Below are 24,478 nucleotides of genomic sequence, written 5' to 3' on the forward strand. Positions count from 1 at the left end.
TGTATAAAAGAAACCAATTATTACGTTGCACTTGTCGAAAATTAATTTTTATTCTTTTTTTGCTAAATCAATCTCAACAACGCATTCAGTTTTAATGGTTATTGTAAACGAAACACGAGGAGACTATAATCGCAACAGATGATGCCATCGAATCAATATCGTTCCCAGAGAAAAAGTCTTTTCAAGAGTACCAAGATTGATGGTGCTATCGCGCAACGATTGCGACATTTCTGAAAATCGATGCGACCTTCGATGGCTTCTTATCTTGCTTTAGCCCCTACGACCTGTTCATTCTCTTTTTTCTCTCGAAGGATATCTTTTCTAAGCTTGGATTTCATTCGACAAACGGCGTCGCAACATTCGAAATACCGTCTGGAATATCGTTAACCGGTTTGATCATAATTGCTCCGCTCTTGAACTCTAGTTTGTCGATTTCATTTAATTTATCGCGAAATACATTAAAAGCCACTGCCGTCGTCCCAGTTACGAATAAATGACACGCTATTAGAACGAGTCGCGCTACGCTTCGACCGACGAGGGAAGCAGAACTATTGTCAGTCGATCGATCATCGCTGGTAAAATGTTATGAAGTATTCATGCGCTATCTATTATACGAGATCACGACGTTGCACGTTTGCGTAGCATACCGGCAAAATATTGCCGGTATATTAATTAACGCGATATCGCGTTCTCAGGCTCGCTGTTTCTCCCGCGAGATGAACTTGATCTTGCTCGAAGTGTCAGGATTGTGACAGATGTCGGTTCTCAACGTGTTGTGAGAGGATGGCGAATAAACCAAATGGAAAAGCTCTCTGTAACTTTTCACGCCGGGCTTTCTCACCGTCGCTGCTCATCACGGAAAAAGAATACTTTGAAACTGTATGTAAACAAGGAGATGATTCTCACAATTTCCTCGCACCGCTCAGAGGGATCATCGGATACGAACTGAATGCCGAATGATCGATGTTTTCCTTCAGTAATATTCCACTTCGACGGGTGTCTCAGTGCGATATTTCTCGCAGCATCTCTATTAATCTTTGCAATCTCGCGATTTCGAGCAAAGAATCGACGGAATTCAGAAACTGGAAATGCGCTCTGACACGGCCACGTCACGTCGAACACGCGTGCGTATATTATGCTCGCCCGAAAATAGCACACGTCCGATCGCTCTCGACGGGAATCAGTCGACTCGATATTTATCAAGTGCCACAAATTATTCAATCGAATTCTAAAGCTTCAATTCCAATTTATTTCAAGTTTAGCACTATCAAGTCTTCTTTACTTTCTTCGCTATATCGCAGCTAATTCGTCTGCTTTTGATTGTTGTGTATAAATATACGACTGTCTTTCGATACATCTGTTCTCCGGCAGAGGATGTACCTTTATTATTTCCGTTTCAAACTCTTGTGAATGGATTGCCCTAAGATCTGAGAATGCAGGCAGCTTGATGGTTCGAGGTCTAAATCAAGCGTTGAAAAACATCGGGCAGAATGAAATGCAATAAAACTTATCCGCGCTACTGGCCACACCACTCTTTCTCCCTCTCTCTCTCTCTCTCTCTCTCTCTCTCTCTCTCTCTCTCGTGTTCTCTTCCTCCTTTTTGCAACAAAGTAAAGTGCTATTTCGACATAGTACTGAATCGACAGAAGAGCCGCAGCAGTTTCCTATCGTGAATCGACCGGATGTCGGGACATTTATCGCGGACGAACACGATTTACATACGCCCGCTGGTACAATGTGCATCACGTTTAGCTACGCTTCGCAAGAAAAATGAATAAGCACGAGCTAAGTGAATAATTTTCCGAACAATGTATCATCTTGATCCTTTCAAAGCACAAAATGAGCGTCTTATTGTCAACTATTCGTGCAATTACACAATCTACTAAAATAATATTATTAATATAAGCCACGTGTGTCGGTGATTTAATAAATTACAAAAGTGTAATTTTACTTTCGTAAATAAGCTCAACTTTTATAAAGCTATAACTTCTGAGGTGCATCTAATGAGCTTGATGAGCTTAATCTTTTAAAAATTATAATTAAGAAGAATAGTAATAAATTAGAGTGAAACGTGGCAATATTTAATTGAGTAATTACTTTAATTGTGTATAATAAAATAATAAATTAGAATAATAATAAATTAGAGAACTCGGGTATAAAAGAATAATTTAATTCCTGTAGATAGATAGAGTTCATTAATTTAATAAATTTAGCGTACAAAACATGAATCAACATACATGCGCGCACACACATTCTTTAATATTTGAACTCCCTCTCTCTTTCTGCCTATAATTGGTTACGATCAATTTATCATCGAGTTTACCAAACTCATTTACTTCACAAATCATTAGATCTATTTAAGGTTTATCTTTCGGGGTAAAATCAGCCCTGTAAAGTTTTCAAACATGCGCGAATTGAACGCAAGCACATGCAAAGTATTTTATTATTAAAAATCTATTATGAGAAATTACGAAAAGTGTAATTTTATCTTTGAAAGAAAAAAATAAGTCTCTATAAAGTAAACCTATAAAATTACATGTTTACTTTAGTATATTTTATAAAAAATTTTCGGAAATTAAGTCACTTTAACAACCAAAACGCGATGACGTGATGCACGATAAAGCAGAGGGGGGGGAGGTGGGGAAGAGTTGGATGAGCAAGGTGCAGCACGTGTATGCGCATCGCGTGGAAAAGGGCGAGTCCACATAAACACGACGACAGTTCCCACCTACTATGGCGCGCGGGCGCGCCCAACTTTTCCGCGAAGGCCCCGGTTGGTTCACCTTCTGGTTTGAACTTCTCCGCTGCGGGTCAAGGTCGCCCACGGTTTGCCCACCCCCCACCCGCCGCTTTTACCGGCGCGTCGCGTAGTTTCTGCAATGAAATAAAATCTCTATCCTCCCATTCGCCCTCCCATTGCTCGCAACTACAGTCGTAACGCTGTGATTTCTTTTATGCCCTCCTCAAAATTACATCAACGTGGATATTTCTAGCGCTCATTTAGCGATACAAATTCTTTTCACTCTTCATTCCCTCGAATCTTCTGTCCAAATATTTCTGGCATATTTTAGTTAAAAATATCTTTTTGTCATCTTAAACCGTGCACACAATAGAGAAAATATATAAATGAAAATAGGACTAAACATGAAAAAAAAGAGTACGTAAAAGAGCGTATGTTCTAAATGTTTCGAAATATTTTTAGCGCGTGCCCTTTTTTAAATTTTTTGACACATACGAGATGCGACACGTTAAACCGGATGCAAACACGTCGACGATCGTGTAAATATCGGCGATTTATATCTCGCTATGTATCTTTGACGTCAATATGATCCTGTCGGCAATACGTAGTTTCAAATATCAGGTTTATGTTTCGACGTTCGAACGAGGTAAATTGGCTCGATTTTATATAATCCAAAAAAATCTTGCAGTATATCGTATTACAAGTTTCTGATTCTCGAATTTTGTTTCGCGAAAATTTAAACTGAAGTCTACACTTGTTGTTCGATTGCTTCGCTTCACAGTCGCTAGAATGCATCGAATAAATTACATAAGCGTTACGCAACGATAATACTTTTCATTTCATAGAAATACAATTGTTCCCACTATTGCGAATTTCTGCAGTCCGCTATAAAATATAAATCTGGAATCAATATAATTACAAAATGTGCCACTTCTCGCAATGTCCGTGCCGTTGCTTATCTGAAGGAAACCTCCTCTTAATCACAGAGAGCCATCAGCGTATAAAAATGCATGTTCAAACCGTGACTACACTTCCGAAAGTTATTTAATGCCGGAATGTCCGTAGGCGCAAATTAACATACTCGCATGCTCTTAACGACGTCCGAAAAATGTGTGAAATGTCTGGAACTGCTGTCAGCATGATAAACGTCGTCCTATCGGTACCGTAAACGACGAAGAGAAGTAACCGTCGAGATTTATCGGAGAATCGAGGACCAACACGCGTGCGCGCGCGCGTAATTATCATTCTTAATTAAAAGTCTCGAGGTTAGAGATATTTGTGGAAGCAAAAGTATCGTATTTCGGTACACGAGCGATAAATAAAACTGAGCAAGATTGCAGGTATTTGACTCGATTCTTTTCGCTGGGCCATCACTCCTCTTTTTCTCTCGGAGCTCGGAGTTTCATCTGAGAGGATCGTGCGAACACGTGGCGCTTAAGAATCAAGTTCTCAGACTAGATGTCTCAAGAGATATACTATATTCGCAAGTCTATATTTCGCTACCATGAGTGCTACCATCTATTGCGATACATCATTCGTACAATTTCTTTGAAACGCTCTAGAAATATGAATGGACGAATGATTCATCGCGCGGGGATTGAAAATATAAAATCTCGCCGTCATTTCTTCCGCAGCTCGAATATATAAAGAGAGCGACTGCGTTATTGCGCGTTTAAAGAAAATAATTTATAAGCATGTTGTTTTTCCTCTCCCGCGTACCTCTTCGCGATCCACGTCGATGCCTCTTCCGCCCGTTCTTTCCGCCGCATACATATCGGTATACGTGTTTTAAGCTTCTTGATCGAATTAAAGCACTTTCCGAACGCCATTCCATTTCACCCGTGGCACGTGGCCGAGGTATTTATTTATAAATACCGACGCCGACGCTTGCGCGTCGGTGCAAGCGCGCGAGAACTCGCTGTCGATCGCGTGCGGAGGAAAGAGGGTAGATGTGCAACAACACGTCGATGCTCTTCCCCTTCCCTCCTCTCTTCACCCACCCATATCAATCTCCAGACCCTCGTGTTTAATAGACTTCTTGAACGCCATCCACGCCTTCCTGATAAACTGCCCGTGACTTAGCCGCGATCCCTCGCGATAGAATGCGCGCTTTCATCTTCGCGTCGCGTCGCGCGCGAAATTATGGCCGTCACTGTACAACACATAGTTCTGCCGGATCATTTATGAATCAATAATCGTTTCGGGAGAATGTCGAACACCCGCGGCGAAAGTTGCGCGACACAATCGTTCGACGCGACGCTCGAGATTTAATTAGACCGTAGAAGACGGGAAAAGACATCGTCGTGAAAGAAAAGAACATCGAGAAAATAAATTGATCGATATCTTAACACGGCTAGAACCGAGATCACTCTGCGACTTAACAAGAAGAATTATGTCTTACATCTCTGTGCAAAACGCTCCTGCTACTTCCAAGTCATAAAACGACGTAAAATTTGATATACGAATTGTGTCTCAACGAGACTTTCGCAAGCATAATCGACAATATGACAATCGACAGAGAAAGGAACAGTACAGAAAAGAAGAGCACCCTCGGGAATGCAGTCGAGTTATATCGTCCGAATTGTCCGGTAGCTTGACGCATAATTAAGCGCCGCATTACATAAACGACTGGGTCGTCACATTGTCACAATGAGAACGACGCCTCGTTTTGCATTGTATGGAGAAAAAACAAGCAGGACGAAGAACTGAATAATTTCACGCGCGAGTAATAAAAAGACCGAGTAATCTACTTTTTTTTTTTTGCCCTCAGTGAACGTGCTGCAACCCTTTATGCAAATACAGAATGACGACGTAAACGGGATATGAAGCTGTTAATATTATACTGGCGTGGGTTACCTTGATGAACCACTTTTACCTACTTTACACGGCTCAGCTGTTATTCCTGATTTTTCTTAGCGTCACACATCTTACGTCATAGAAGGAACCCCCGCGCTAATCGCGTGTAAAAAAGACCATGACGAATTTTAAACCGTGTTTAATTAGTGTCAGGGACAGTTATGAATCTAAAGATAATAGTACGTAAGATAGAATGGATCAATTTTTAATGAAAACATAAAAATTCTATGCCACAGCACACTTTTCTCTGTCAGGCAATCTAATTAACACGTGAATTGAATATTTGTTTGTCAAAGTTGTAATGGAGTTTGAAAACCAAATCCAATCATCAACTAAAAATTTCAAAATTATTTATTACAAGATATTTCATAACTCGTAATACAAGATGGGGTATTTTAAAAGTAGATTTTATTTTCCGAGCATTTATGGAAGTAGCGTGCAAATATTTGCAAAAATTCCAATGTCAGTCCGGCGAAGAAGTATGCTACTTTGTTATCGTACTAACCTCGCAACCCGATGAATAGCTAAACACGTAGCATGCGTGATGCTCGGATCGAAGCTACATACGATGTACGAATATTGCGATCAATAAAAAAATAACCTACTATTTCTCAAAATGAACTATTTCTCAATATTTTTGTTAACGTAAACTTAATCCAGTACGAATTACGCCATAAACTTATATGAATTAGATAAATTTCTTAAATTAATACCTTATTTAATTGATTAATCTCATAAGAGCAGTTTATAATATTATAAATGTTTTCTAATACGTCTTGAAATAAGATACATTTTTCAATAAATTTTTAAATTAAAATCTCTCAAAAAAATAAATCAATTTCAAGATGATCGATTGAGAAAGAAAATGGCTTTGACGCAAAAATATTACATGTCAAATTGATACGTCTTCATCGCATAATCATTTAACGAGCACTTTTGTTTCCCTTAAATTTAGCATTCCTTTTATAACAGGTTGCATTCGGATAAATAAGATCTCTGCGTCTATTCGATGCGACGGTTTATTACGTCAAACGTCAAACGTTTTCATAGTTACATTGGAAGAATTGAGCATGGCAGCTGAGTGATACTAACGGATGTAAAAAATGACAAATAGAAAGGAGTCGAGAAGAAAACCAAGATGTATAGGAAAGAACAAATAAGGATTGAGAAATTACAGAGCGGGAAAAATCAAATATGAAAGAATTGTAAAAAGACTGGAAAGATGAAAGAACTGGAAAAAAATGTACGACATAAAAAGAAAAAATGGATAGAGATCTAACTTGGAAAAATACACTTGTGTCTAAATAATGACAACATGAAAAATATGAGAGTAGTATTTGAGATATTTTAACGCACAAATATTACATGCCAAGTTGATATCTTCATAATCATTTAACGAGCACTTTTGTTTCCCTTAAATTTAGCATTCCTTTAACGAAATATACTAAATATATCTCTTGAATAATTATAATAATATGCGCATAGTTTGCCACATTTTTATATCACTTGCGTAAAAATAGTTCATTTGTTCATTAATTGTCCATTAAATACCGATCAACATAAACGGATTTAATATATAATCCTTTCAGCGCAATATCCAAAGAATATATAGAAACAATTTAATTTCGCAGTCCGCGCGAATTGATACCGCACGTTGTTTAAAAAGCGAGACAACACAATAATCAATAAACTTAAGCTACATAATAGAGAATCACATGTCATGCTTAATAATCAACAAATAGATGATATTGTATAGAACAATAGTGTAAATAGAATTGCAAGCTAACCGAAAATGTTTTTACTTTTTAAATAAAGGCAACATAGTTTATATTTTTCGTTAATTGATAAATTATGTCATTTAAAGAGCGAAAAAGTTATAGTTTTATAAATTGCAACTAAATTTGTCTTATTTCGTGTGATAATTGCCAATTTAATAATGCATATTTGTTTTTATTTTTCCCGTCTGAAATCAGTGCGCGCGCGCGCACGCACAATTATTCTAAACATTGTGACTACTACATATGCGATATAATGTTTTTTTTCCAACTATACACTAAGTTCTATCCATTTTAGTGCATAATATATTTTAGTGTAAAAAAATATAACTAAAAAAGAACAAACTAATTGCAAAATTAATTAAAATTAGCACTCACCATGTTGCACGTCCCTCGATGTCCACCGATGTATCTTCCGCTGCAATTGCAGTTGAACAAATGTCCAGAAGTGATCCAGTTGTCTATCTGCGTCACATCATCTCACGTTATTCAACTCAAAGCGTCTCACTTGCAATTTATTAAATTATATATACATATACGCATACGCGCGCGCATTATATATATATATATATATCTAACTGCAAATACTTAATTACGTATAAACTGACTCAATTTTAATTATATGATAAAATAGATATAAAACTTACCTTCAAACCGATCCTGCTTGCCTGAACCTCCGGCAGCAACTGCTCAATTCGCAGGAAGTGCATTTGCTGCATCTGAAACACCAAATAATTTGTTAATTAAAACAGCAAATAGTGCTAATAAAAATTATTGCTTTTATAAAAATATTTCTCAAAAAAATATCAAAACACGGATAGTTTCTGAATTATAAATGATTGAAGAAGAAAATCTTTTCGCAAATTAATAATTAGCTTCAAAAGGACAAATGGACAAAGCCATTCTTTCGTTTAACTTATTGTTAGTAGAGTTTTCTTTAAAAGAATTTTAATTTAAAGTTTAATCACAAAGACACATGACGTTAAAAATTAAGAAGCTACAATAAACGATGTATTTTCTCAACATTTTTGCTAAGCAAAAATCAACTTTAAAATCATAAAAAAATCTCTCATTTAAGTTGTGATTTTTGGAGCGCTCTGCATGATAACGATTTCGACAAACTTTAAACTCGAAACAAGTTGAGAAACCCTTGTGCAAACTTTCTTCGCGGAATACATGTGGTAACATAAAAGTAGATGGATGAATGCATCAAAGACATTTTTTTTCAAGATTTTCCTAGGACTTTCCGCGTAGGAGGACACATATAAAAGATAGACGACCGAGAGACCTGTTAGGGTGGTTTGTGACGATCCGGTGGAGGCTGCGGACCGAAATACGCACGGCCAATTCTCACCAACACCGAGATGTGTCCCGTTGCACGTGTAACCGACCACCATCTCGGAAGATGGTCGCGCTATTTCAAGCGGGCTAGCCAGTGCCATGTAGCGAATTAGGGCCGTGTGGTGCGCTTGGTTCACCCTGTATAGATTGTTCTTACAGTCATTCTTCCTCGTTTAATCTGTCACACATAAAACCCAATCGTTTGTACCCGAATATTTTCCGCTGCGTTTTAAAAGAGAGGCAAACGCATCGATGGATGATTGGCAGATGCTAAATTTCGCAGCGCAAAGTTCTCCGACAATTATCGCGATGGATATCAACAAGCGAAAACCGCGCTCTAATTGGATTAAAACCTTTTCTTCCATGTTTCCTACATGACAGACAGGATGTGTCAGGATGATCCCTGTACCCCATGTTAAATTCGTTTTGTTAAACCCGACCATACTCGCGAGTAGTCTCTTGGGAAATGTGAAAATTTCTACGGACTATCGATCGTCCCATACTTGTCGCGCTAAGTGTAATAAATGCAAAAGCGTCCGGTTTAATACAACTTATAAAATAAAACGTTGTATTAAATATTTGATAAAAGTTTATTCAAATAATGGCACTTGAATAGATATCGTTAAGTAATTAAATAACGAGGTGAAATAAGACACATCGGCGAATTCATAATTGATTCGCACAATTGAACGAAAAGGAACTTTTCAGTAATCTACATTGTTGAAAAATAATTGATGTGTGTGTGTGTAGAGTTACTTATTTATGAAAAGATTGTTTTTAGCGAGAAAGTTACGACGCAAATTCATGGGGAGAATTAGAAGCTCGATAATAATTAATCTGGGTCGTTGCTGACGGGTACGCGAATCGATACATGATGGCGCAATCCACTTTTCCGCGGTATTATATAGTGCCATTCGGTATTAACATCTCTTTCTCGGGCGTGTCGATGATCATGTCGAGGTGTCTGCTTGAAATTCGTTAAGATTCCTGCGGACAACGAGATATTTCGTGTCGAATTGTCTTTAAAAAGCCGAACTGACCTCGATAACGCGAGCGAGGTTTGTACAAAGTAGCTGTACGTTAACGTAGAAAATAATAATCACTTATAACGATGGAAAACAATGGAGTAAACAAACGTGTTTTTAAACCTGAAACTAATAAGAGAAATATATGTAAATGTAAGATGAATTTATATGCGCATTGTGTGTTTATCTCAGAGATGAAATAGAAAACGAAAGAAGCAGCAAAGTAATTGGACTTTTATAAGTAAAAAAGAACATCTTTGAATGTGAAAGTTACGAAGCAACTTCCTAAGGAGGCAAGCCATAAAAATAATTTGAAGCATAATAATGCACGTGTGAGTCTTTTTGAGAAATTACCGAGTGGAAATTCATTACCCCGCAGAATCTATAGTGCAGGAACATTTCACTGCCATGAATACTCGAGGAATGTAATATTTGAACATTCGAACGCGTTTACGCTCATACATACATACACACACATACGTATGTCTGCGCGCTTTTCACGGCTCGCGACCGTGCCTAAAAATTAATTGAAAACGAACGGTATGCATTCAAACTGGCACGGTCGCCGCCGCGGTAGCAATTCCGAAGGTTCGTGTACATTGGCGTGAGCACCGGGAACCGCCGTCTGACCCACTTGCTTAAACGCTAGTGAAATAATATTCCGACGTCGCGAAGAGGGGAGACGCCTGGCGTCGCCATATATAGGGTATCCCGCCAATATCGCCGTGTCTGCTAATGACAGATTCCTTGACGAATTAAATTTGCGAGTGACTTTGAAAATTTGTGATAAAAGACCTCAAATCGGGAAAATCTTTTAAATTTTCAATATTGACTTGATATTAGTTTTACTAACATAAATACATTTTTTATGTCTTCTTTAATACAATATTAATTACAATTTAATACAATAATACTTTTCTCGTTTCGTTAGAACTTTACTGACAATGGAACTTATTAAAGATGAAAAAATAAAGTTAAGAATTCAAGAAATATCTTATCTGAATTTAATGGCAACAGTTGTATGGCGACATTCGCGTCTGAAACTACATTGAGGATTGAAAAGAAAAGCATGATGCATCTCGGTGCGGCCCAAACGTCGACGCGTCGTTGCGGCGCATTCGAGTTACTTGGTTTGCATGTCAATAAACGTTGTCGTCCGAAACTTTTCGCTACAGTCGCAATACCTTGTCCAAGCACAAGCTATTCAATGAGGAGTGGAATAATATTCCTACGAATAATATTCCTTTGAAAGAACAGATTACGCTTTCAATGTGCGCAATAAAACGCCAAGTTCCATCGATAATTTCCATTTTGCAATTCCCATTCTTACAATATTTATTATTTATTTTCCTACTTTTAATATTTTCTCTGCTGTGCGCACGATCTTACACTTTTCTCATGCTATCGCGCGCCGCAACTTTTATTTCAGTATGATGCACATCCGGTCTTTCCGATGGTTTTTCATCGATTCAGAATTCGCACGTTCTCCGAAAAAGCATGCACCCACACGTGTACCGGACGCATTCCATCCTTGAGCAGGGCGCGCGTAACCGCTCGACTCGCATGTCGTGACTCACGCGAGACATTTTGAAACACGGTCACGTTTTGGCAAAAACAATATGTCTTACTGCCGAGCACCCCCCTGGGGAATTCATCGTAATCGACTGACGCGCATCTTCTTGTATCGTGTCGGCGAACTTTTTGCATCTCACGCTTCCGCTCGATTCCTCCAAAAGTGTTAACCTTCACAAAGACGCTGTTTTTCGTTACCGAACAGTAACAATTTGATTTTAACAATTCCATTACTTCAGAGGAGCCTTTGAATAATGTATATTAAGTCACGTAAAGAGATTTATGTTAAGCGCATGGAAATTATTTCATTAGCCCTAATGGACAGAGTGGTATATAATTCACCGGTGAAACGTGCCATTTTCATCATCGTTTCTGTCTTTATAAATTACATCGATGATTTATTTTTCTTTTAAGGTACTTATCAAGGCCAATGGCTTCGCGGCATGCGGCACGGATACGGGGTGAGGGCGAGTGCGCCATTCGGACTGGCGAGTCATTACAAACCTCCGAAACAAGTAAGGGCGTCCTTGACGTCGTTAAGGAGTGCTGACGGAGGACCGCTAGTTGCCCCCACGCCAGAACCCACCGACAGGAGAGATCGTCGCGTGGACGACAGCCGAGGAGGATTCGTCTTGAAAGCGAGAAGCGACGATCCTCCCGCCAGAAGAAAGAGTCTTACTGAAAAATCTTTGAAAAAGGGCATTCTCTCGGTAAGGCGTTTCTCGCAAGCAGCGGGATATCATTTGCAAAGCACTTAGCGGAAATAGAGGCATTATCTAGAAGAATTTTCTCTCGATGCAGGGTCTCAAGATACGGAAGCAAAGGAGTACGGGGGATTTGGAGAAGCGCGGCACCGGCGGCAGTATTAGGAGCAATGCCAGCTCGGCGTCGTGGATGTCGACCGAGAGCTCACAGAGTCAAGCGTCGGCGTCGGTTCACACAGACAGTAATGCGTCCTTTGTCATCGAGGTGGGTCACGGTACTTAGTTTCTCTCAGCTTCCTCGCGACAAGACCGTAATCGGATTGTTATTTTGCTCTCCGCGACCGTGGAATCTGCTCAGATTTAAGAGACGCGTTTGTTAGTTTGTGGATCGCGGTTTGAAAATAATGAAAGGAACTAAAAAAATTCACTGAATGCGGTAGTTAATTGTATGCTGTCGATTCGCAGGACGAACAGATGGACGCGTCGGTAACCGAGACGTATCTAGGCGAATGGAAAAACGACAAACGGACCGGCTTCGGCATATCCGAGAGAAGCGATGGGCTGCGATATGAGGGCGAGTGGTTCAACAATCGCAAGTACGGCTACGGCGTCACCACGTTCCGCGACGGCAGCAAAGAAGAGGGGAAATACAAGAATAACGTGCTCATCACTAGTCAAAAAAAGAAACACCTCTTCCTGATCAGATCGGCGAAATTCCGTGAGAGAATCGAGGCGGCGGTGAACGCCGCTCAAAGGGCGAGCAAGATCGCCCTGCAGAAAGCCGACATTGCGATCTCCAGAACGGCGACGGCGCGAGGAAAGGCGGAATTGGCTGACATCGCCGCTGAACACGCCCGAGAGGATTCCGAGTTGGCGCAACAAACGGCGAGGCAATTCGCGCCGGATTTCCGGCAGCCGGGTTTGGAGAGATTGCGACCACCCAAGTACGTGCCACCGCCGCAAGATTCCCTGCCTGGCAAAAGCATCCTGCACAAGGCGGCCAGCGTGGACCAGCCCGGCGGCACGCCGATCAAGAGCATCTCGTCGACCGCCGATTCCATGACGACAGCGACGACGACGACGGCGAACGCGACGCCAGCGTCCGCGGCGAACACCACCGCCAGCAGCGTGATGCAATCGATACGAAGATCCAGCATGAAGCTGTTGCCGCAGAACCAGCTGCCGCCGATGCAGAATCAGATACCGAACCAAGTGCAGCCTGGCTCGCTGGCGAATCAGGTGCCCATGAATCAGCTGAACATGCAGACCTCTCTGACTGGTCAAAATCCGTATCAGCAGTACCCGCAAAATCCGATTCAGAATCAGTATCCGAACAGCATACCGAATCAGTACCAACCGAACCAGTACCAACCGAACCAGTACCAACCGAACCAATACGGCCAGAACCAGCTCATCCAGAGCAGTTCGTACCAGTCGCAGTATCAGCCAGCTAATCCAATACAGGTTGATCAGTATTCCGATTATCAGCAGCAACAACAACAACAACAACAACCAATCGAGCCGCACGGCTTCCAAAACTTGCAGGCTTATTCGAATCAGCAGGTGACTCAGCTCGCGGCATTGCTCTCGTTTCATCTTGCCTTTTTTGCCTTTTTCCGTTGGCTCTCTCGCGTGCGCAGCTTTCGCAATATTCGATTACCATCGCTGATTTACAAAGTGCTTTTGTATGCTCGCGCCAATGCCGTGTCTCTCTCTGTTTCTTTTTAGATCTTGCCTCCGCAACCGTCGGTTATATGCGATCCAATGACGTTAGCTCAAATGAATCAGTTTGAAGCACAGCTTTATAGCGTAAGCGACTCAACAAGTTTCTCCGTGCAAATTTGATTTCATTTGCGAGCTTAACACGCGCTTTAACGGCGATTATAATAACTAATTATTATCGAGCGCTTAATTTCACCCCAGTATCTAACAAAATTTTTTTTTTATATCCCGTTTTCTAAATATGACTATGAAGCTGAAATACAATTCATTTTCAAATAATACTTTCAAATATTGCTTTCAAATAATTGACGATTATTGGACTTAATGGCCGAAACAGATTCATTATTTATTTTCAATCGAGTGTACTACGAACGGTCACACTCGCAAGCCTGCAGAGTTTTGGTAGGTTTTGGTTCTCCAACAACGTGCATTGAACAAATACAGGATTTCTCGACAATCCTTCGCTAATCCAATGTTGTTATAAATTGAGACCAATAATAAAGAGAGTTTATAGCATAACATTGCTTTCACCTCAGAAATGTAACTTTTAAAACACTATAAATATTATAAATTTTTGAAAAACAAGAAGGAATTAATTTTTAAATACAAACAGCATCCATATGTATTTGTTCTGCAATTAAGATTAATTTAAAGTTTCTCGCGAGAGTCCACTAGAATAACGCAAAATTGATTTCAGACGGCAATATCTAACCAATACGGGTCCGGCCAGATGAATCAGTACAATTCGCAACCGATGTACGCGCAGCAACAAACGCATCTACCGCAACAATACCAGCCTGATGGTATCGCGGATGCGGCGAGACCGCCTAGTTCCACGAGCTTACGAAGAAACAGTAGAGTCCTGAGTCCTCAGGATCGACCTGGCATTATTAGTCAAACGTTAAACGACAGGTTTAAAAACCTTTCTTACACCTTTTTATCTTTTATGCAAATGATATACTTGAGAATATTTAAAAGTTTGTAATATTCAACACGGAATATTGACTGCGCAAGCTTCGATTTCTTCGAAGTCATGTCTGAGCGCAATTAATACTATAAAAATAAAATAGTTTCTTGCAAGTTTCAGAAGTTTCTAAAGTTCCTATTTACGAAATTATAATTATGTGATAAAATAAAGTTTTGAAACAATTGTTATGTTGCACTCGGCAGACTGGATCACTACAAGAGGCCACCTAGTCGTGACAGTTCCGTAGATCGTTATGCTAGAGCGCATTCCCAGTTAACTAGATCAAGACAGCCATCCGTCGACAAAACCATATCGAATCCGCTTCCGGATATGCTCCCGGACAGGTGAGTAGCATGGCCCGGCAATACATCTCAATGCAAATTTATTCTTTTAACCGGGAATATATTATTCTGCTCCCTGCAATCGAATATTATTCTAGGCTTGCGTCTTCCTTTAGTTAACCACTTTTATTGTTAAAAACAATTGTTTGGTGCGATCAATAGATCGACGAGGGCTCCGAGCGCGATTCGAGGGGGAACACCGCTGAATGGCTCTGTAGTAGGCAGCGGAGCCGCGACGCCGACTTACGCAGCACCGACTCCCAGCCAATTCGAAGGGGCACTTATAAAGAATCGTGGCCTTGGACAAGACATGTTGCCGAGTCCTGGACAGCCTAAGCGCACCGAGAGTCTCTATGTAGCTCGCGTACCGTCGGGAATTGGCGGTGGTGGTGGCGTTATGCCGAAGGTGAGTCTTTATTTTCTCACATTTGCTCTTTGCCATGTGTTGTACATATACATATATATATATTCTTGTATATATGTATATATACATATATTCTCGCCATGTACACAAACGTACGTAGACCCATATACGCGTCTTATGCACCGACGACGTCTTCGCACTTGTCTTGAAAAAAAATTCTTGTCCTTTAAAAATTATGGTCACATATTTTTTGAATATGCATTTGTAGATATTCCAGACAACACACACGTCTTAAAGACATCTGAAAGACATCTAAAAAACCGTATTTTTTTCAGACGTCTTTTAGATATCTATAAAGCATGCGTGTTCTCTGAGATGTTAATGATTTAAGTTGGAAAGAGAATAGAGAATTCTACCAAAAGAATTGGATGTGATCTCACATGCATTGACGTCGCCGACTACATTTAAATTAATTAAATTTAACTTATGCAAATATTATTATTCATTGTATTCGAGTCGTGCGTGTTGCACCGATATTTCTAAAAAAATAAATGCTCCCACAGTTCTCTTTTTAATACAGTATATTACTGTATTTATCTAGTTCAAAAAAATGTGATGTTTGTTTTTCAAATAAATTTTGACTTCCTACGCGGATATATTTTCTAAAAGATTTTTCGCGAACTACAAAGATTCGGAAACAAATTATACAATTTGGCGAAGCGCTTTGCTTGGCTTTGCTCCGCCAAGAAACGTAACAAGATATCTTTCAAGAACCGACGTCGAAAATATCGGTCATTATGCGTTAAACAAGAGAATACTCGATTATTTTCAAGAATAATATTAGATAAAACTTTTCATTGCAGCAGACATAAAAGTAACAAACTATAGATTTGACAAAACTGCATCATGTTTGCAAGATTTTCTTAAATCTTAGATAAATATCAATTTTTTCTAGATTTAGATGTTTCTTTTTTCACGTATTACACGTATTATTAATTGTTGTAGAGACATATTTTGATAAATAGATATGTATACTGCTAGAAATTATGAATAATAAGCTAGTATTCATAATGTCCGATCGATTGTATGCATATACGTCCACATATAATCTCCGAACTACCCTAGAAATCTTCGTTACGTTATCAAAAATATATTACATTCGTATATCACTCTGCTGCGAATAGAAACAATTACGAAATTGTTTTTATAACTCGAGTGTTATCATCTCGCCCCATGTTTTTTACATTTCTTAGTATATTTCTTGCACCTCGCCTGCGTTCTTTACGCACCCTCATTTTTCCCCCCGTTTTTTCTCATTCAGATTTTTCTCACCTCTCTAGCTTACCTTATCTATTTGTATCTTCTCTTCTCTGTCTCTATTTGTCTGTCTGTGTAACTGTGTGGCGTTTTGTGCTGTGTTCTGTGCATGCCATCCCAGGAAGCAGACCGGACGGTCCCCGCCTTCACCGCAGCGTCAAAGGGCCGCGCAACCCTATAAGTATAAGTATAAAATATGTATACAAAGCGATGTACAATAGCAGATTAGCAAAAAAAAAAAAAAAAAAAGCGCAGCTTCCGAAAGGCTCGCGCGCGTCGCATTTCGAGCCAAATCAGCTGAAAATCGCAACACAATCCCGATTGACATTTCCGCCCGACACCAAACGCACCTCGGAATTAAGTTCTGATAATCAATCTATCCCGGGGCAGTCTTTAATACACGCATTTCTGAAATCTTTCTTTAATACTCCGCACGCCGGAGATCGATGATATTTTTCTATGAATTTACGAGTCTTTCGCAACACGTTTGATGCTATCTAACTAACAAATATGCATTGATTAATAAACATGTGCAATTAACTTGAACGATATTTACATAATAAATTATGGGTAATGCAGCTATGCAGGCCCGCTAGCGGAATCGACTCGTTCGATTCTCATTGAACTCGTCGGAGCTTACGCGTTTCGCGTTTGTTATACTTGACTTATGTCGAAAATGTAGGTTTTCAGAGTGGGGCCTTATACGAAAATGAGAGGATTTTTCAATAACAATCATTTTTCGTGAAAAGTCATGTTCGTGCTACGTTGTGAGACGCTTGATGGGAGAGGCACTTGTGTACCTGGTGTAGATTGCTATTAGCTGTTAACTTTGCCGCAATATTAAGTGATAAAACGCTCATTGATAGAGCCGCGGTCAAAGAAAGCGTATTCGAAGCGAGCGATGCATATTTATGGAAGACAAATTTATTTTTCTATGGAAACACTGTAAGCGTTGGTGAGCGACACGAATCGCCATCTAGTCATGCGAACAATCTAGAGTTACCGCAAATTTGATCATGGATGTTAATCTTGGAATGAACCCGTGATTGTATTTCAGTCTAACAATAGCGTTTATGACTAATGCAAATACCTTGCTGCTTGCACAACGTGTTGCAAAGTACAGCATATTTCGTTTTACTCATTGCAATGATCGATAGAGAGCATAAATCCATTCCAGGATTAAACAAACAATGATGAAAATATAGCCAAAATAAATAGTAGAATTAAAGATTTCAAAATATCTTAGATCGTGTTTCGTCTTGATGGAAAAAAAGGATTGTGTATGTTGACATGGGAAACATTATAGAGAAACAGGATAATACGCGAGAGCAATCTGTAGGATGGGCAAACTGAGCTTGAAAACGTATATTGTATCGATTCGAAATACGATCTACATCGTTGGATAACATGCGAAATCATCGACGGACCAGTCAACGAACAATAATGTAACACTGTACAGTTCCTTTTAGCAAAAAGAGACTATTAAATGTCCTTCGATTTAGTTTCTCGTTCGGTACATTAATTAAGCGTGATGGTAAATTCGCGCAAAAGTTTAACCGTATAGACAAATATAAACAGAGTGGCTGTGTAGACGCGGAGATATACGATGTACTTATATGCATAGATATTTGCACAGAAACGACTATGCTAAATCGGAATGATACGCAAGTTGACTTTTCGCTTTATAAAGCAGTTTAAAAAGTGAACAAATCCCATTTGCAACTAGACACGTGACATTCCATTTCTCGCGAACAAATACAAGTTTTTGCGTCAATGGGATGCGCACATACACGAGCACGTATATATGCGCGAAGCTAAAACCAACACACGATATTGCATCCATTAACCAAGCTAATTAACGAGCTTCGGAAGGTAAGCGCGCGGAGTGGAGGCGGGGACCATTTTTGCTCTTCGATTCTATTTTAACCTTCTTTTTAGTCATATTTGAAATCTCTTTCGATCCCTTTCTTCCGAACTCATTCGCTACCTACCTCACCTAGATTATTTGCTTATTGTTAGTTTACTACGATCGATACCGCTCGATTTGTACCCACTCTCAGATATTGTTAGTCCCGTTTTACCTTTCTGTGTTCAAATTCTCTCGATCAAGTTTTATTCAATTTATTATTATCGCTATTACACGCAGAGACTACTTAATCGTTATTACTGCGTAATAATCGAGAGATTGCAAGCGTTCAGGCGAGTTTCATGAGATATTCTCTTATCCACCGCCTCCATGCCGCTTTTTTTTCTTATTTTCTGATTGGAAACATTTTTCTAACGCATGCTTGTACGATGTCGTGAATTTGAGCCTATATACATATTGATGTGCAGATGGAGACTTGATAAAATGAAAGTAATCGCCTCGAAAGAGGGACGTTCGATACGAAACGAGCCTTAAGCACGCAAAATCTGAATTAAATCTATGATATTAATCGCCGTGCCAGTTTCTAATGTACATATGCGCGTTACATTGTGTAGTATGTTATTTGTTTCATACACGTCGCGCACGCATACGAATATTTTGCCGCCCACTATTAACGCGTAGAAAGATATGTGCCGAGAATGCGAGAACTTATTTTATATATGACGAGAAATGAAAAGGAAGAGAAGGAACGCGAGAGAAATGGAAATGCAATTTTTACGATCGCCTGTGTTAAGTATATTTATACGCCGTCTATTCTTTACGCGTAAAAACGTCCAGATTGCATACCAAATGCATTCCGTATAAATAAGACTAATACTTGAATTTATGTACAGATAACACGGCGAAATCATGCACGTTAATAAGATTAAGAACAATAACGTCAATGATTTTGCTGACAACATCTGCTACGGAGCCTAATCGTTAAAAAATCTATATAATCGGAATACGAAATTCTAATCGATAGAAATTACTGAGAATCGCACAAACAAGCGTGTAACAAGATACTTTGAAGTTTAATTAAACTATAAATACTCACTATTTTCATACAGGACCGATTTAACAATTTTTAAGATATGTACATTAACATCTTAAGTCACAAATCACAATTTCGACAATAACGACAGTTGCGACAAAAAAAGAAAGAAGAAAGCGACGAGAAATTAGAATTTATGATTTGTGCGAATAAAACGCAATAGCGCGTAAATGCAATTTTAAATGCAACATTCCCAAACAGTTGAATTCTGACTTAAGTCGTTAATCTACCCATGTGTTCAAAAATTACTCGCTTATGATGAATTTTCAATAATACCGCGCGACTGTTCGGAAAGAGAAATTACAAGAGAAATTACACTATGTCAACGTGAAAGTGGTACATTTCTTAATCTCGCACTTAAGTGCCAATCTTGCGAAAAATGTATTCTTTTATTTAACGTTACGAAAGCTTTTTTAAATATTTAATGAATCGAGTGATTACGTTTTTTTTTTTGAAGATGTTAGATAATGCACAATTATTTCTAGACACTTAGCGATGTAGATATAGAAGACCAAATGAAAAAGATGGAAATAGAGATGATGTATAACAGTATTCCAGGAAATTTCCAGATTCCAGAGAAGATTGATCTTAATGTAGAAATTGTACAAATTTTCAGTCAGCAAAATAACAACATTCCAAACGTTGATTCGATGTATTGAATGTATTTATGTATATCATGTATAAGCTGTTGCTGATGACAAATTAAAGAGCATCGCGTAAACCGGACTTGTTACTGTCTCTCTTCATTGTTTTTTTTATCAGAAAGATTAATAATTATTAATCACTGATCTCGTTCTCATCAAGGTTTATAAATACTGTTATAAAACTGTCGGACGTTGAAAAACAATTAATGATTGCCAAAGTATTATATGTGCATTATACATAATAAAATAATATAAATAATATTCTAAGTTGCGTGCGATATAAAAATAGGCTCCGTCGAAATTGTAGGCAATATGGAGATTCACGAAAGAAGAATCGCAAACAATAATATGTCGTGTGATTGTATGCAGCTCGCAAATGGAGTCATGGAAATTTCGGCATTAATATTAATTTCCTCATTACCATTTCTTACAATTTGTCGAGTTTGAAGTGTGGACTAAACGATTTATATATTTATATATAATCCGCAGAAATATCGTGAAATTTTTAACATTTTCGAAATATTGACAACGTTAATCTGGTTCAGCGCGAATAATGTAGATATTGAAATAAATATAATTATATTCAGAAAAAAAAAAAAAAAAATATGATGCTTACATGTTCATGCATTAATTGAATCAGATTAATGATGAGAATAGTCTTGAGGAAATTAGGTCACGATTAGATCAAGATAATTAATGTTACACTCCGTTAGTCGAATTACTTCCGCTGATGCGGATGCATCCAACCAAACTGCAGCGTCAAATGCGCCACGCAATGCGGTAAATAACAGACAAAGAAATTGCAAATAAGTGGGACGGATCTTTTCTTGGCGCGAGAAAATCCCGAAATTCTGGTCGGATTTATTCACATGCCAAACGTATGAGTCAAGTAATTCGAGACTAGATTTCAACGTGATTTGCATAAGACTGTTCCACAATTAACGCATTGCGCATTAAATTTCACGAAAAAAATTTAACTTTAAATTCAAGAAATTATTACGGAAAAATTTAAGAATAAAAATGTAAAAATTGAAGGAGAAGAGTGTCTCGGACGAAGTCGAGTGATTTCCAAGTATCAGCAAACTAAACAACATGGGCCAAGTTTCTTTTTCCATACCGCGTCTGCTATTATGAGACCGTACATCATGGAGCTGCAAGAATCGACAGGCCTTTGGCAGCGTCTCCGTACAAATCTCCACAAGCGTCGCGACGCTCGGTGAAGTTATTTCGAAAATAGTGGGGCGTCGCTCTATTTCGGTCGTGTTAGCCAGGGCCGTTCAGTCTGCGGCCCGGCTTCCTTACCAGGAGGCTGCGGATCCGTAATGCACACTTTGATTTCCCCCTTTCGCGCAACGATAATCATTAAAAAAAAAAAAATAACAAACAATAAGCGCATACAAATTTTATTTACGAATGCGACGACAAGACTGAGCCGGTCGAGAGAAAGAGCCCGATGTGAACGGAAGCGCCAGCTGGCTACAATTGTTTCCGGTATAAACCCGGAATTAATGCAATTTTAAGGAGAACAGTGTTGTATCGATTCCAGTTTGGTTTCGTATCGACGAACAAGAGTGACCATGTAACGACAGTTGAATGATTAATCGTGAAACTCACTCACAGTGCAACAGACTTTATCTCGTTTGCAAATAATAGTCGATTACTAAGCATATACTTGTAATAGAAGGAAACTCTTTCTTTCCAATCGTCACTGAGCGCATTGAGCAATGCGGTTCAACGACACAAACTGTAAGTTTATTTAATTATAAAGATTTGTCGGACTCAAAAAAACTTGCAAATTGATTCAGAATGAAGCGCGACAAAAGCCATATACAAACAGAAACAATTATCTTCTCCGTAGGTGTCTAAAAGCCGAAAGGTCGTAAAGTGATTTGAGACTACCTGCGAATCATTGTGAGAACAGAAATATGTTTTGGATCGAGCCTGACGAAGAGGAGGAGGCGCTGCTATGCAGCCCTGCTCTGATGGCCAGGCGCGCTTCGGAGTCCTGGATCGTTGCACCTCCCGTGGAGGTACATAAAGCGAGCCTGCATTTCATCATTTTAACGACAGGCACAAGTTAAATAACGCGTGAAAGTCCACGTAGGACGGGCTGCAGCGGGGTTTTTTTCTTTTTACTCAAGAACGTATGGCGTGGATGAGGAGAAAAACTAGTGCGATAGATAACGAACGGGGGAAAACGTTATTTGCTTGTGGCTGCGAGGGTTACGATGGAATCAGCTGTGCTTAGCGATAACGCACGCTCGACGAAGTGTGCAACACGACGAGGGGTCACGAGTAAAACGCGTAATAATCGGAAAGGGTCAGCAAATACGATAGGTTGCGTAAATATGGCGCGTGGAAAGTATGCGTGTCGTTTAACTGCTATTCTCATTAAGAAGGTTACACGTGAGAAATAAGGACGCGCGATATGCGAAGCTACTCGACAAAAAGCTGTTTACAGTGCCGCAATTTATTATACGCGACATTTATATGTATATTGTCGCGATCTGGCGTACGCAATTATGCAACTTTTGGCAAGCTCGCCGCATAACTGCCACGCAACGCGTTTAGAATATCTCATCTCACGATTGCGGAGCGCATGCAGAATTTTCTCGTAACGGTCGTGGTAATATACACGCGAATTCTCGGATAAACAAATGATGATAGTTCTAGATTGTTACAATAAAAATTATTCTTTACGTTAATTTTTTGTTAGTTCCGCAAAATATTTCATTGAAAATATTTTCTTCCACATATTATGAAAAAATTTATTTATTTAAGAACGCGTCTCAAAGGTCGATATAAGAACCATTTCGATGGAAATTAGGTTACCTTCTGCCCTTGTACCATTACAAATTACAATACTCAATTACAATACTCGAAACCTCGATTTTGGAACGGTTCCAAAGATTCCTTCCGGTCGTCGGAATACTTTATCTGTTTCCTCGCCCACCCGTTGAGCCTATACAAAATGCCAAATTAACAAAACGAGTGATCCCAGGATTTTACTAACACAATTCCGGCTCGGATCGGTTTCGTGAAGAATGCTGCCAGGATGGCAGCTAACTAATTTCAGACTAACGATCTTTCTTTAGACAGTGATTGAAAATTCAATGGAAAAATCTCGCAGAATAAAATAGAGCTTGTCTAACTGTTCTGACGTTACGCGAGTTGCACGAATGATTAAAAAAAAAACACTCGCTTACATTTATTATAATTACAGAGATGGTGTATTGATATAAAAGAAAAATTACAAAGAGTACAGTACAAACACATTGAATTAGTTTTCAAATAGTGCACAAGTTTGCTCAAACTGGTCTTGAAAATTAGTTTATCTTATAAAGTAAATATTAAATTATTTTAATTTGATCAAATGTGTCGATAGATTAATGCACATTATATATTCACGAAACCGATTCTCGAACAATGGAAACTTTGAAAGTATGATGTTTGATCGAATTAACTGAACCTCCACCTCACTAGTTGACTTAATATTACTCCCGCCTTATTAAAAGTACATCCAGAAGTACGTTATTATTGCCTGATAATAGTTTTGTTCTTTTTCTCTTTCCGCTGTATACTTATCCGTTTGATTACTATATACACGACTTTAGATACACGACTTTAGATATATTGATGTACACATCGATAATTATTCGTGTTCGAGGCCCATCTCTCTCTTTTTGTTTCTCGTTTATTTTTTCCGTGCAGGCGATGCCGGCGGCGGCAATGCCACTTCAACGGAAGAAGTCACTGCCGGACGTAGCGCAGCCGATTCAACTTACGGCCACAGCGCCGTTATCAAGAGAAGAAGTCAGTATCCTGAGCAGTATGAGGAGAGAGGAAATCCGCAGACAGATCGACGAGAGCGAGAGGCTCAGGGCCAATCCGCTTTTATACTTAGTCAGTCCTCAGGTTAAAGTAAGTATCCTCCAGGCCTGCCTGTCGAAATTGCCGCCGATGTTGACAATAGCGCGGCGGTTTCAAAAGACGACAGAAATTTGGCAGAGTTACAGTTTATTTTCGATCCTGCGTCCCGACTTGAATGCTGAGAAATGCCGTGGAAAATAAACAACGCACTACGGAAAGATCAACTTTCGCGCAAAGTTTCAAAATCAACATCCGCTCGATAATTTCTCGATACGTTAAA

At 39.2% G+C, this 24,478-nt stretch overlaps 2 protein-coding genes across 8 annotated transcripts in view; one reads left to right on the forward strand and one right to left on the reverse strand.

Annotated features, from left to right (window-relative positions):
* Positions 1-24,478, reverse strand: part of LOC105672942 (uncharacterized) — a 131,160-nt gene that overhangs the window by 67,224 nt on the left and 39,458 nt on the right. Inside the window, exons 3-5 of the mRNA XM_012368221.2 lie at positions 16,753-16,899; positions 8,019-8,090; positions 7,750-7,836 (exon numbers count right to left, since the gene is read on the reverse strand). Of these exons, the coding sequence (XP_012223644.1) occupies positions 7,750-7,836; positions 8,019-8,090 (159 nt within the window). The 5' untranslated portion in view covers positions 16,753-16,899. The remainder of the gene's footprint in view (positions 1-7,749; positions 7,837-8,018; positions 8,091-16,752; positions 16,900-24,478) is intronic.
* Positions 1-24,478, forward strand: part of jp (junctophilin) — a 37,336-nt gene that overhangs the window by 9,333 nt on the left and 3,525 nt on the right. For 3 of the 7 annotated variants that reach the window (XM_067357097.1, XM_067357096.1, XM_067357098.1), the window contains 8 exons: positions 11,724-12,019; positions 12,111-12,278; positions 12,479-13,576; positions 13,742-13,822; positions 14,433-14,647; positions 14,906-15,046; positions 15,206-15,449; positions 24,040-24,249. In XM_067357097.1, coding sequence (XP_067213198.1) covers positions 11,724-12,019; positions 12,111-12,278; positions 12,479-13,576; positions 13,742-13,822; positions 14,433-14,647; positions 14,906-15,046; positions 15,206-15,449; positions 24,040-24,249 — 2,453 coding nt within the window. Of the gene's footprint in view, positions 1-11,723; positions 12,020-12,110; positions 12,279-12,478; positions 13,577-13,741; positions 13,823-14,432; positions 14,648-14,905; positions 15,047-15,205; positions 15,450-16,845; positions 22,075-22,186; positions 22,359-24,039; positions 24,250-24,478 lie in introns of those variants that run through there. The other 4 variants (XM_012368218.2, XM_067357100.1, XM_067357101.1 and 1 more) reach the window with 4 other exon arrangements.

The sequence above is a fragment of the Linepithema humile genome, chromosome 6 (assembly GCF_040581485.1).
Source record: "Linepithema humile isolate Giens D197 chromosome 6, Lhum_UNIL_v1.0, whole genome shotgun sequence".
NCBI lineage: Eukaryota > Metazoa > Arthropoda > Insecta > Hymenoptera > Formicidae > Linepithema > Linepithema humile.